Consider the following 14,210-nt stretch of genomic DNA (forward strand, 5'->3'; position numbering starts at 1 on the left):
GAAATTCATAAATTAAATATCTTAATTCAATCTCAGCATCTATTAAAAAATTCCTTAGTTTTATAGGTTGAGATACAATTCCTAAAGTAGACAAATAATATCAATCTACTAAAAAAGTACAAATTTTGTTTTTGAAGTGAATTTTGAAAAGAGCACTAGTTTGATATTGTATATCTAACTATGACTTGCACTATAAAATGTTCTATATCTTCCATGGTTCATTTATGGGCATGAATCATGTGATTTACATAGGGAGATGAGGCAGTCTTCTGAAAGGGATGTAACATGATAAAGAGAAGCTTCGGGCTTAAATTATAATTGAATTCATTCAAATATAAACCAATTAATACATCAACTAGATACAAAAGTATGCTAAAGAACAATAAAGAAATCTTTTTTTAAATTTTAAAATATTATATTCAGGATAGTACAGGTCCAGTTTAAAAATGCTTATGTTTCCACATTTAAAAAGAGACCAATCTATAACTGTAAATTACAGCACTTAGTCATGACAGTCATACAATTAAACAAAACATTTTACATACAGAAATTCTAAAATATATTGAAACTATTTTCACATTTTCCTGCTATCCTTTTTTTTTTTTCTCTTTTTTTCTTTTTAATTATACAAGATAATTTATGGAATGACTGCCTGGGGTAGAGAACTGAGAGAAAGTTCTACACATATAGGTAGGAAAATAAAATTTTGGTATCCATTCATGTTCTCTGTTACAGAGAAACCTTTTTTTTTTTTTTTTTGTGGTGCTGAGGATTGAACCCAGGGCCTTGTGCTTGTGAGGCAAGCGCTCTACCAACTGAGCTATAATCCCCAGTTGAGAAACATTATTTTAAATTTGCTAATATTCCATCACAAATAGTAGCAGGATATAGTTAAGTATCAGACAAACCACTCACTGGAAAAATTTTACAGGATAAAAATAAAATATTCCAACAATTCCAGATCATTAAGAGGCTTTATATATCTACAAACAGATGCTATTCTTACATCCTAATATATAAGCCTAAGTTAATTTGGGTATATGTAAATATTCAGATTCTGATTATATTTGATGTAACAAATGAAAGACATTCTTTAGAAAAGGAAGAAGACAAAGACAGCTATTTACTAGAATTGTATCTAAACTCCCCAAATTTAAAGGGTGTGTGTGTGTGTGTGTGTGTGTAAATAGCACTAAAAGGAAGAGTTTGCTAATGTATTTTTAAGCCCTTTACTAATAAAATAATTAGAAATTAAGTTTCATCTCAAAGGAAAACCATGGATGACATTTCTGAGCTTCAGGTTAAAAAACTCCCTCCTAAGTCCTAGGCTTGCTTAAGCTTTCCTAAAAAATATGCTTTTGTTGTTACTGTCAATTTGATATTCAATCAGAAGGACTGATAATAACTATTAATCCCAAAGTACACTGTCCAAAACTTCCACAAGGAATTATATTGAATTAAACCAAACTACAAGTTTGGAGAGATCAACTCACAGGAAAGCACATAGTATGAAAATTCACTCTCCCTCTCATCTGAACCATTCTTGGTCCTCTGAGTCAATAACTACATAGTGGGTCTGGCAATGGACTTACTTCTTTACACTTAGGGATCCTTATAACCTGCCATATTGCCTTAATATTGCCTTAAATTAACTTAAAACTTTAATCCTGAAATTTGATTTACAGTAGTTATCTGTCCAGGTTCCTCTCACATTGGAAAGAATGATTTTGCATCTAAGATTTACTATTTGTGAAATATAAAACTGGTTAAGAAATAAATGGAAAGAGATAACACCCTCCCTGCAAAAGACATAAGGCTCTCAAAAAAAAGAAAGCCTTTGAAGAAATCAATGTCAGCAGGTTGAGATTTTTAAAAATCTCCTAATTTAAATGAAATTAGTCCAAGTGTTCTATTTTTTTGTAAAATATTGCTATTTTAATAAGGTATTGTTTTTATCAAAATTTTACCGTAACATTTAAATTTTGTGTAAGAAAACATATATTTTTAGTTCATTTAAATTTTATAGTTTGAAAAAAGCTATATTCCTACAACTAAGAAGAAAGTGCTAACAGCATTTTTATTTTAAATGATTAAGGGCACACAGTTCAGACTATCCACCTAAAACTTTGTCCTCAATCAAAATAATTCATTCAAGTAGCAGAAGAATCCCTCATATAGAGTCCTCCTCGAATTCCACATCCTCCCTGAAGCCTGGCTCGATCTTCTGGTAGTTCCTTCCTGTTTATTCCTATGGCCTTTTGTATTTTCTCTCTTATAATCCCCTCTTCAGTACACCTTTTGGTATGACTCATTCCCTATAGGTCTTTTTCCTCTGCTATACTGCACATCGCTGTGGATGAGAGTGGAATACCATCCGCCTTGTGAGGTCCAGATGAAAGTAGCCACAGCCAGCACTGGACATCCAAGGAACAAGTGGGGCCAGGGACCCGAGCCTGGAAGTCAACAGGTATTGTGCCGGTGTGTCTTTCAACATTTACTATAAAGTAAAGAATGCTTACTTTTAACCTCTAAAGAATAAACATAAAAAATAAGTGGTCCGGTTTAAACACCCACTGAGAATTAATATATTGAAGCAATATGCTCCCTAGAATGGTTAGAAGAAACAAAAAAATTGACAAAAACAAGGAGACATTTAACATATATGTCTGTGTTTCTCAAACTGTCCCTCTTTTCTGGTAACATTGAGAATTTTCAAAAAACTAGTTAAAGTAGTTAGAATTTCACATATTAAACCATGTGGATTTGGTGAGAGAAAAGGCCTTTCAGAGATTACTTAAAATAAGGAGTTAACAGTGTAAGTACTGAGCTGTTTCATGAGAATCTTACCATGTGCTTTCCTTCCCCCTCAAAAGAAGAGTTTAAAAAGTTTTCCAGTTTTAGCACAAACAAAAGGTAAATATTTAGGAAGGAAAACAAATTCCACAGCATTCCATACAGATTTCCAAACAGTCCGACGATTCACAACAGGCGTCCATGATGCCACAATCCATGTCGCAAGGGCAGTTACAGTCCTCCCCCATTTCATCGCCACAGCAGCAGCAGCAGGCTTCCGAGGTGCAGATGCCACACGAAGCTTGTCCCAGGACAATGTTGCAGAGGGTCAGGAATTCACAGAACAAGCATGCCAGGATGCAGTGGACGCAGCAATCTTCATTTTCAGTCATGAGGAGACCACATAGTGGGAAAAAGAAGGAACACAAAATAGACCTGTCATGAACAGACTGAATAAGAATCCATCAAAGTTATAATCCAAATGATACGTGGCCCTTGACCTTTCTTGTGATCTGGAAGCTCACAGAGGGGCTTTAAGTTAAATTCTAGATGAGTGTTCTTCAAACATGGAATCTGATGAGGAAACAACAGCAGTAAGAACAAAAACCTTGTAGTGGTATGTACATGTGCATCGCGTGTGTTGAATTATTACCATGACACACTGTGCAATGGCCATTGGTCCTACCTACCACTTCTCTACCCTTCTTCACCATTGTCCCACAGCCTGTTGCTCTATAGAACACTAGGCTGAAACAGTTCCAAGACACTAAGCATAAGTTTCCTTCGACTGCTCCACATAGATGCTTCAAAATTAGAAGTGAAACTGGGCATGGTGGCATATGCCTATAATTCCGGAAACTTGGGAGGCTGAGGCAGGAGCTTTGCAAGTTTGAGACCAGCCTCCACAACTTAGGAAGGCCCAACGCAACTTGGATAGGCCCTGTCCCAAAATTAAAAAAAAAAAAAAAAAAATGGGCTGGGAATGTGGCTCAGTGGGGGGTAGAGCATCCCTGGAGTAAATACCTAGTACCAAAAAGAAGGGGGGGGGGGGGATATGAAATATTGGTGTTATTAAATAATAATTCAATCATTAAACCAGAATCCATTAGCCTGGATTAACATGTTTTACTTTCCAACAAGACTCAACTCACAGCTTCAAACTTTTTTTAATTACAGATGAATTTGAAGAAAAATAGTGAGAGTCTGTAGTTGGGTCCAACCATTGTTACTGGAATAGTTCTATTTCTAACAAAGGGATGCATAAGTATGAATAATGACACAGTAACCCCTCTTTCCCACCAAGTGCTTCATAAATCTGTGATTTCCTGATGCCTCTCTCAACAACAATGTTTACCAAATTTCATAAGCTGGCAAAAATAAGAAATCAAACAAAACACAATTCAATAAGTTTACTACATGATATTCTAAAATTCTTTTCTTTAATGTTTTGAGGCAAGTGGGAGGAGTAAGTAAAGGAAATTTCTATTTCTGGAAGACTTTAACACAGAAAATGAAATCAGTTAAGAACAGTGTTTGAGACATTTGTCCAATATCAGAAACATTTGTCTTTCCAGGACTATTTCCCTTGGTGTTTCTGAATCTGGCATTAAACTTGTGTGGCTTTGATGGAATTTCAGGAAATTGTGTGAAAACCAAAGTACACAGGAAAGAAAAAAAAGTTAACATCAAACCATCTTGATGCTGTAGTAGCTCTGCCATAATTGGGAAGTGTGCTTCTCTTTCTGTAGTGTCACATACTTCTGCGTGGGTGTGGTGGAATCCCTCCAGCATCATTGCTATATGTACTTTAGGTAAGGAAAGCCATCACTGAAGCACCTGTGGTAGTTTCCACCTCCACAGGCCTGCCCCTAGTCATCCCTCATAAGCCCCCAACTCCTTGAACAACTTCATTTCTATGCAGCATCTACCTCTGTTGAGAATTCAGAGGGTGGAAGAAAGAAATGTGGTAACACTAGTCTTACTCTATATCTTAAATGGCGGAAAAGGGAGTGTCAGGAGATAGCTCAGAGGAGAAATTCCAGAAGTGCTTGTGGAATTAAATGCTAAAGGAATACATCGATCTTTCCTTTCATTCTTCTTGGTGCCCAGCCCACTTCTGTATTTGATGGTTCAAGTAGCTAAAAGATCAGAGTTGTGAGAATCTCTGAGTCTCTCCATCTCCCCCATTGTGACAATATCCAGTCATTTCAGAAGAACCCCAAAATCCACTAACATGTAGCTAAAGTTCATTGCCTTGCAAAATTCTAGGTTTCTAGAGAATATCGGTGGTTTCCCTCTGACTATATTCTCTCTATAAATGTTCACCTCAATGTCTGTTTGCTATTTCTGTTTAGTTGAGCTTTTCCAGGACTATATTATCATCATGGTTTTCAAAATATTTGAAATGTTATAAAGAACTACTTTATAATTATTAAGAAAATAGTGTTTAGCAGCATTCCAGTTCTATTCAATGTGTCTTCAAATACTCATATGAACTGTTTCCAACAATACTTCCTTGAGAATTTAACTTTCTATGTCACTGTAGAATGCTTAAATTGCAAGACTCAGAGAGGGAATCTATAAACATTCACTTGACATTGAAGAACCTTCAACTGAGTATTCTTGAAATACTAGGAATAGTTATTGAGCATGTAGTAATCATAAAACACACCATACACAGAACTATATGTAATGAATCTATCCATTTAAAGGGGAAAATATGTTCCACTCAACCTTAGAAATAAAGGGTTATAAGATACATTTCTATACAATCTATCAAAATGGAAATCAGATGATATGAATTCATTGGAGTAGCAACTTGTGTTTAATGCCATGTGGTTGAGATTGACCCATGCTGATTCATACAGTAGTGATTCATTTGTGTTTCTAGGTGTACAGCATCTTATTGAATTAATATGCATCAATTGATTTATCTGTTTTATTATTATGAATATTGTGACTGTTTTCAATGTTCTTGCTGTTACAAACACTGCTGTATGAAAAAATTAGGCAAGTCTCCTAGAATACACTTGCTAAGTACCTAATTAGCACTTGCTAAGAATTATTGGGTCATAGTACTGCATATGTTTAATCTTACTGGGTAATATCAAATTTGTTCCCAAAGTGATTGTTCCAAAATTTACTCCCACCAAGTCTGATTGCTCATTACTCCAGTCCTTGAAACCATCATGCTTGGATATATGCCAATTCATTGAGTGGGAAATGGCATCTCATGGTAGTTTCACACTGTTTCCTTGTTTATCAATGCACTGAATAACATCTTTCCATGTTTCTTGGTCACTCAAGTTTCCTCTCCTTTGAGATGGGTATTTTTTTATTTTGAGACAGGATCTCACTAAGTTGCTGAGGGCCTTGCTAAATTGCTAAGGCTGGCTTTGAATTTGCAATCCTCCTGCCTCAGTCTCTGGAGCCGCTGGGATTACAGGCATTGCTACCATGCCAAGAAGTATTATCCCTTCTTTATCAATGCAGAGACTGACCTACAGAAAAGGTGGGACATTTTATAAAGGTCACAGAAGCAGTAAGGAGCAGAACCAGAATCAGCAGGCCAGGTAATTCACCCTGGGTTGGTGGTCTAACTCAGCACACTGTGGGTCACTTCTAACCTTGGGTGATATTCTTGGAGAAAGATCAGTTATAAATCCAAAACTTTCTGCTGATTTTTTTTCTGTATCATCTATCTGTTTTTAGCCTTAATTCATGTTCCTTTTCCTTTCTAAAGATTATTCTGAATTTCAGCTTTAATAAAGAATTGGTAGTATATGTTAACCTTCAACAAGTCAGAGCAAAGTCATCGCTGAGCTGGAGAACTGATAAGCTGCCAGTCACATTCTTGAAATAGACAGAAGAACTGAGGCAGCCTAGAGAGAGATGTCTCAACTAAAAGAAAAAAATTTGGAGCTCCAAAACATAGGAATTAAGATCCATAGAAATTAAGAGCAGTGCAGGCATTACATAAGAACTCTAGCAGTAAAATATATGACAGAGACCTTGAAAAATTAAGTTCTTTATGTAAGTATTTATTTACAAAAATCAGATATCATCTCAAAACATAGATCCTTTATGATTTGCTAGAAAAACACTCTGGGCTACTCTGAAAAGCCAAATCTATTAACAAGCATTTTAAGAAACCACAAACCAAAATGCATTTTAAAGATCGTAGAGACAATAGATAAGATGTATCTACAAACATTTTTCTCTACTTTTTAAGTGAAGAAATAAGAAACAAAAAAGGAATTCCTAAATTCCATCCAATCAATTACATAATATAGTCTTGATTTTTATCCTTTGCCAAGAAAGTTTATTTTGTCTTTTTTTCTTTTTAAAGTTGAGTTCCATAAAATGTGCTTGGATTGTGACTCAGGGTAAGGATCAGGCTAAAATAACTAAGAAATAGTTTTTACAGTTTCTACCCTCACCAGAGCCAAGAGGCATCAAGGGTCATAAAAGGCATTAAAATGGTGGTTTTATTTGAAGAAAAGAAAATTATAAGAATTATCACACTCAGGAAGATTTGGGTAGAGAAACAAACTTTTAAAAAGATGGGTCTACTGTGTCCATGAGGCTCGCTGTAAGAAATAATTCTTTCCCCCCGTTCTAGAGACTTTCAGTTTTTATGGTTTTATTTGGTTACGACTTGCCGTTTTTGCCAAAAGTGTTTAACCTTTGAGAAGCCAAGTGGGTTCTGGGAAGGATGCCTGCCCTAGACTGGGCCAAGCAAGAATTGCATAATTCAGCTTACGGAGAGGAGAACTCAGTACAAGACTGACGGCTACTGTAAATTTAAGAAAAACAAAGGCACATACAAGCAACCAAGCAGGTAGAAAGAAAGCATAAAAGGAAATCCTTAGCACAACATTTAATCTATGAAACAAAACAAAAAGGAACTGTTATGAATGGTGCAGTCACAACCCCAAACAGAACCTTGGGGTCCTATGAAAAGGTACCACTGTTAAACCCACATGGCTGGCATATCAGCCGAGCTGCTTGCTCTCCATGCCACTCAGGTGACAACCAAAACTGACTTACACAGCATTTTAGATGACTGCTGAGAAAAGCTGTGACTGATCTAAGGAGCTCGGTTCTGTTTAAAATGAGACAGAAGGCACGTTTTGGTAAGAACAGGCAGTTTATGATGAAATTGTCCAAAATTTATTTACCACACAGTATGTAGTCAAAAATATAGTAAGAAATTTTGTGAAAGCAAAAAGAGTCCTGAGTAACCACCATCAAGAAACAATTCCCGTACATGATACTGGCCAAATTATACAGTTGTATTTTGTGCATGTACAAATATGTAACAACAAATCGCATCATGAGGTACAACTATAATGCACCAATAAAAACGTGCAAAGAGAAGAAAAAAAGAAACTATTTATACAATACACTCAGCTCTGATGTAAACAAATGTTTTTAATTTCTTTAGTTTCCTTCTCTTAAGATGTGGTATGACAGGTGCCCTGAGTTTCTAGGAACAAAGATACCAAACAGCTGAAGTGGAATACAGGAAAAGACAGAGCAGTGAATTCTGAGAATAGCCCGCAATCTATTTTCAAGAGAATGCAGATTTGTGTGTGTCTTATCTCAACTAATCTCTAATATACTTTCCTATGACTTAAAATGCTTGAAAATACTTTCTTAATCCAGTTTCCACTACCAAAGCTGTACAGTGAAAAACAAAGGTTCCTTAACATTCAACAAGCCAACAATATGCCAAAAAGCACACATGGATTAGAGCTTGAGCAAAGTATAATTAGTAATTTAGAAAAGTGCTTTGAGATCAGACCTGACTCTGTATCTTTACCATCAGGGGTACAGAGCACTCAGAACTGTTCCTCACTCTTCAGCAGCTAAGATGCACATCTACCCCAGGGCGGTAAGACACCACCAATTACACAGGGGCCTGCCTGGGTGGGGGCATTCCTGTTCCCAGATACTGCTTTACTGTTACTGTTGTTTCTCAATACAGGATCAAAAGGCAGGCTGCAAGTGGGTTTGGCTATTCACAATCACAGCCAAGATGGTTGAGTGTCTAGCCTCTCTGAAAATCTAGCTATGAGGAAGGAGACACAGACATCTCCAGGGAGTCCTGCTCCTCAAGTGTGTGGGGGTGGGAAAGACTTACTAATGCTTCACGGTAGCTTAGTCTCAAGTAGTTCCACGTTTCCAAGACAGGGGACAGGCGGCATTTCTGGCCCATGGCCCTGGACTGACCTCTTGCCTGAATAAACTGGCCTGGAGTTTGCCTCCTACACAACTGTCCCCAGAGGCCATGAGCCATTGCCAGAACATTTTCCTAGTGGGGAGGAAACTGAGGTAGGTCAGGAGGTAAAAAGAAAGCTAGGGAAGAGCTGTATTTTCCACTGCAGCACAAAGAAAATCATACTTTGGCACACTGAACAATAATCTTTACGATTATCTTTCCTCTCAAAGAATTCAAAAGAACTTTTGAAAAAAAACAGTCCCATCCTGCCGCACCCTGTGAAGGGATTTCTCAATAACTTTCCTGAATCCCTCCCCATCCTATGGGAAGTGCGTTTGCATTTTAAATTACAAGTGGACAACCCAGATTTTTTGTTTCTCTTCCTCGTTTGTCCTGTTGCCTGATCTGCAACATTAATACATTTGATATTCCAAAGTCTCAGATTTGATTTACTTGGATTTAACTGTGGCACTGGTTCAAGGAGTCCTGTCTGAAGAAGGCATTTTACAAAGTCTGGGACGATAACACACATATCAGAAGAGGTTTGCTTCCTTGGAACTTTAATGCAGAAACCAGAAAAGGAGTAACAGTTTAGTTTGTTTGTTTGTTTGTACCAGGGATTGAACCCAAAGGCACTCAACCACTGAGACATCCTCAGTCTTTTTAATTTAGAGGCAGGGTCTCACTAAGTTGTTTAGGGCCTTGCTAAGTTGCTGAGGCTGGTTTTGAACTTGCAATCTGCCTACCTCAGCCTCCTGAGCTGCTAGAAATAGATATGCACCATGTCCAGCAACAGTTATCAAAGGTGCTCATTTAAAATGTTTTCCAGGTAAAGTACATGGGTAGAGAGGAGGGAAAGAAAGGCTAAATAATATCAATGAGGCAAATAATACTTGCATTTGTTTACCAAATTTTCACAACCTTGTAAGATCACGAATTTCATAGCTAGGAAGAATATTACTATTCTCATAGGGTATAATAAAAATTAAAAGAGATAATGCAAAACAGGTGCTCAATAAAGGATTTATCAGGAAAGTGCTTGCTAAAGTTTATTACTGTGATGGCTATGATGAGCCTGGCCAAGCATCTATTCTGGAAAGCACACACCTCTCCTCCTACCTAGGTCCATTCACCTGATGACCAACACAGGGCCATTTTATTGTAACTGATGGTTTATAAAAGGCTCCGTTTATAGCTTGAACACATGACAAGAGAAAGAAGCAAGAAGCAACTGTAAAAGACAGAATTAGCAGAAGAGCGAAGCAGAAATCTGCCAGGAAAGATTTAGTAATCTTGCGTTTGGCTACAGCAGAAGACTTAAAAATACCAATCTATTTTTCCAAATTTCAATTATTATGCATTTATTTTCTTCTGAAGCTAGAAAGCAAAAATAGAATAAGACCATACTGTACTTGAACCTATTCAGTGCTATTTTAAGTTGGCCAGTTGAAATATCTCTAGTGCAAGTATAATTAGTAACAAGGTTGAATATAAATTTTGGATAATAAATTTTACTTTAGATCTTAAAAGCTTTTTCCTAGAAAGAGTCGATGTCCAACAGTCTCCTCAAGTTGGTAACAATATCCTTTATGACTAGGGCAAAATATATGAAAGTAAAATCCTTTAGTTTTAATGAAAATGTGTATCTGAATAAAAATCATTTTAAAAATCTTCACCAAATGCTTATTTAATATTTTTCCTAATTTTATTTTCCCAGCTGTGTTTATTTCACCTTTTATTTGCCCTTGGTTTAAACACTTGGCAAGTTATATCATGAAAAGAAATCATTTTTTTAAAATCATAACACACCCACTGAGTGATTCTGTAAGACATTACAATAAGGAGTAGAAGAGCAGGAGGACATTAATACCCTGGCCATATCTGATGCTTCTAGTCACTGGTATCAGCCTATCACAGAGACCTAGGAAGTTGGCAGGGTCACCTATGACCCAAAGTCATCATGACAGACTGGGAGTAAACAAACACACCCAGAGGAGGCTGATAGTCCTTTAGGTAGCAATGGGATCCTGTGCAGCAATTCTCCAGGCCCTTGACCAATCTGGTTCAGCAAGAGTCCAAAGGCACCTTTGAAATCCAAGGAGCTGAGAGGTCCCCAGCATGACTGTTCCTGCAGTCCCCAAAGGAGTGGCAGTATTTCTGCAGGAGGTCCAGGTCTCCACCACAGGAGGAGCCTCACCTAGAGATAGCCCAGGATAAATGTGCTCCTCAGCCTTGACAGAAGAGACAGGCCCCAACCAAAGAAGCACAGCAGTCTCCCGATACACCAGGCAAGATGAAGAGGAACAAGCAGAGTGAAATGTTACAGTGAAATCAGACACCAAAGCACCTTTCAAAGCAGAGCGCAGGAGGCAAATCCTATTATTTACGGAATTAATTTGTGAATCAAAGATGGCATTGTTACTCTTTCCACACCCCTCCCTCTCCATCCATGCTACCATTTGATATTTTTAAGGTACTATCACAAGCCTCAAATGAACGGGACAGCATGACATTGAAATTTTAAGGTATAAATAGCTCTACCTTAATTTAGTGTACAATCAGAGAACCAAAAAAAAAAAAAAAAAAAAAAAATTGTAAGCATGCTTGCAAGTAACCTAAAAATGACCAAAGCAGATAAAACTGGTTTTCTCATAACAGTAAAATTTTTGCAAGCCTGTGTATTACTTTAAATTGTGGGAAAGAGAAAAATAAAAACCCTCTTACTGAACTGCTTCCCATCTTCTGCCCTCACCCAGGCTACCCCCAGCTGAGATTCTCCTGAGTCACATGTAATGACATGTAATGACCTACCAAGACCATTTAGGCAGGCTAATGCCAAAGCACAAAAGAAACTCTGTAAGAGTCTGCAGTTCTTACCTCTGTCCATGTTGGGTTTAAATGCAGCTGTTTAGTATCAGGAAAACAGCACATTTGGAGGCACAAAAACAAAGGGGTTTCAATTAATGATCACCTTTCCATCTTCATGACTGGCACTGACAGCCAATTGCTACCCTAGTTATGAAGACTGTGATACTGGGAAATTAAAACCAGATTTCTAGTCTTGGCTCTGTCACTAATTGGCTGAGTAATCTTGAACAAGTCAGTTCACTGAGTACTGATTTGCATACAATGGAGGGGAAAATGGTCTCTCTGCTCTTTTCAAGCACCAAAATTCCAGAATGATATCATCTACTGTTATTTATAGCCAGTAGGTTTTTAAGTCTAGCTCACAGTCTGGGGCTTGAGGAAAGTCATTATTGGGTTCAATGCACTATTCAAAGCACAATGCAAAGTTAATTAATGCTGAATGCAACTTGACTGTAAACTGGCTAAGCCCCAGGAGCAGATGGTCATACTGTGCAAGAACCACCAGACCACAAGTCCAGAGAGCCTTGCTGCAGATACTGAATGTAGGCCCAGAAAGCAGGCTCTGTGTAAGTAATGACAATGGTCAAAATATTAATGGTGCGCTCTGGTCCCTAGGAGAGGTTAGAAACACATGTACTACCCACAGAAGATTTTCCCAGAGTGGTAGTTAATAGGAAATAAAAAATAAAAAAAATAAAAAAAATAAAAAAAAGAATGAATAGAATCAAGACAAGGCCTTAGTGGTTAAATGTTTATTCAAGAAAACTTTATTAAACATTTGCCTACAGGACAGACTTGGCCCTAGCTGCACAGATGAAAGTCAAAAACACAATATGCTGCTAAGTAAAATCGTAGTTACAGATGAAGTGTGGTAACTGCTGGGATTCTGATAAACCCAGGGTGCTGGGGAGTAGGAATGACCAGAGCTGAGCTGCCCTACTCAGTTCCTCCCAGGCACCATCCCTTAGATCTCTTCATCACAGAGAACCTCTCGAGACACACTTTGATCATTTTATAGATTAGGAAACTGAGGTTCAAAAAGTTTGTATAACTGGCTCAAGGTTCAAAGCTATTAACAGGAAGATCCAGGATTTAAATATAGGTCTATATGATTCCAAAGGCTGTTCCTCATAACCATGATAAATTACCTCCATGTTTTATTTTATTAATTTTTATCTTTTTCAAGCTTTTATATAGTCTTTGTTATTTTATAGGCACTGATATAAGCTTGTAACTATTTGTTCATTAAACTCTCATAACAATTTTATAAGATAGATGCTATTCTTAACCCCATTTTACAGACAAGGAAACAGAGGCATAAATGAATGGAATATTTAATGTTCAATTCAGACTTGTAAGATGGAGCTCTGAGGGGTGGAAGTAGGAAGTACAGAGCAGAAGGAGAAAGTCGGGGTCATCCCTGTGCTGTCTTGAAGAAGCAGCACGTTAGGTGAGACAAATAAAAAAAAAAAATTGGAAAGGTTGTTCTGACTAGTGGAAAGGTACAGAAACAAGACTTTTAGACAGTTTTAGAGATTCAAGTGGTTGAAGATTGTTGGAACTGTAGAAAACAGAACACCTCCAATTTTTCCATATCAGAAATGAGAAGGTAGAGACAGCATGTAGTGACAATCCTATAGGATCAGTGGGGTCAGGCAGGTGATTTTAAGGAACGATAGGTGTACAGTTAGCCTGAGTTGACAAGACACAGTTGAGGCAGGGAAAAGAAGAATCAAATGTAACTCCTGGCTTCTGGAACCATTATATAGGACAAAATCTAGGGAAAAAACTAGTCTGGTTTGAAATTGTGTGATACGTGTTGATGCTGACTGTCAGGAATGTCAAGTCTGAAGATACTCAAATAAGAAGTGGCTGGAGACTGTCCTGAAGCATGGGAGGTTGGTCGGTCTGGGACAGGGAGCAAGAGGTGGCTGGTGCGGTCATAGTGGATAACATCATTCAGTTGCCAGGGACCATGTGCAGCATGAAAGAATGAAAGGGAACAACAGCATACGAGGAAAGGAGGGAAGAAGAGCTGGCAAAGCAAAATGAGGTTTTAATGAGGGAAAGAAAACTGGACAAGGGGGTGCCATGGAAGTAAGAGAAAAATTAATTCTTTGCTCAGAGAAATTTCAGTGATGTGGCAGAAATAGAAGTGAAGAGCTGTGAGATGAAGAATAACCAGAATTCAAGGATTCAGAGACCACACGAAGACAGCCTTTCAAGAACTCTGTCTGTCAAGGGAAGGGAGAAAGCTGAGGAAAACTGCAGAGGGGTGCAGAATCCAGAAAGAGACACGCACATGCACTTCTGCATGTTTTTAGAT

At 37.6% G+C, this 14,210-nt stretch overlaps 1 protein-coding gene across 3 annotated transcripts in view; it reads right to left on the reverse strand.

The window, feature by feature from the left end:
• Positions 1-391: 391 nt before the first annotated feature.
• MDFIC (MyoD family inhibitor domain containing) overlaps positions 392-14,210 on the reverse strand; it is an 82,621-nt gene continuing 68,802 nt past the window's right edge. For 2 of the 3 annotated variants that reach the window (XM_079150920.1, XM_079150919.1), the window contains exon 5: positions 392-3,169. In XM_079150920.1, coding sequence (XP_079007046.1) covers positions 2,922-3,169 — 248 coding nt within the window. In that variant the 3' untranslated portion in view covers positions 392-2,921. The remainder of the gene's footprint in view (positions 3,170-14,210) is intronic. The other variant, XR_013765702.1, reaches the window with a different exon arrangement.

This window comes from Sciurus vulgaris (assembly GCF_902686455.1).
Source record: "Sciurus vulgaris genome assembly, chromosome: 8".
NCBI lineage: Eukaryota > Metazoa > Chordata > Mammalia > Rodentia > Sciuridae > Sciurus > Sciurus vulgaris.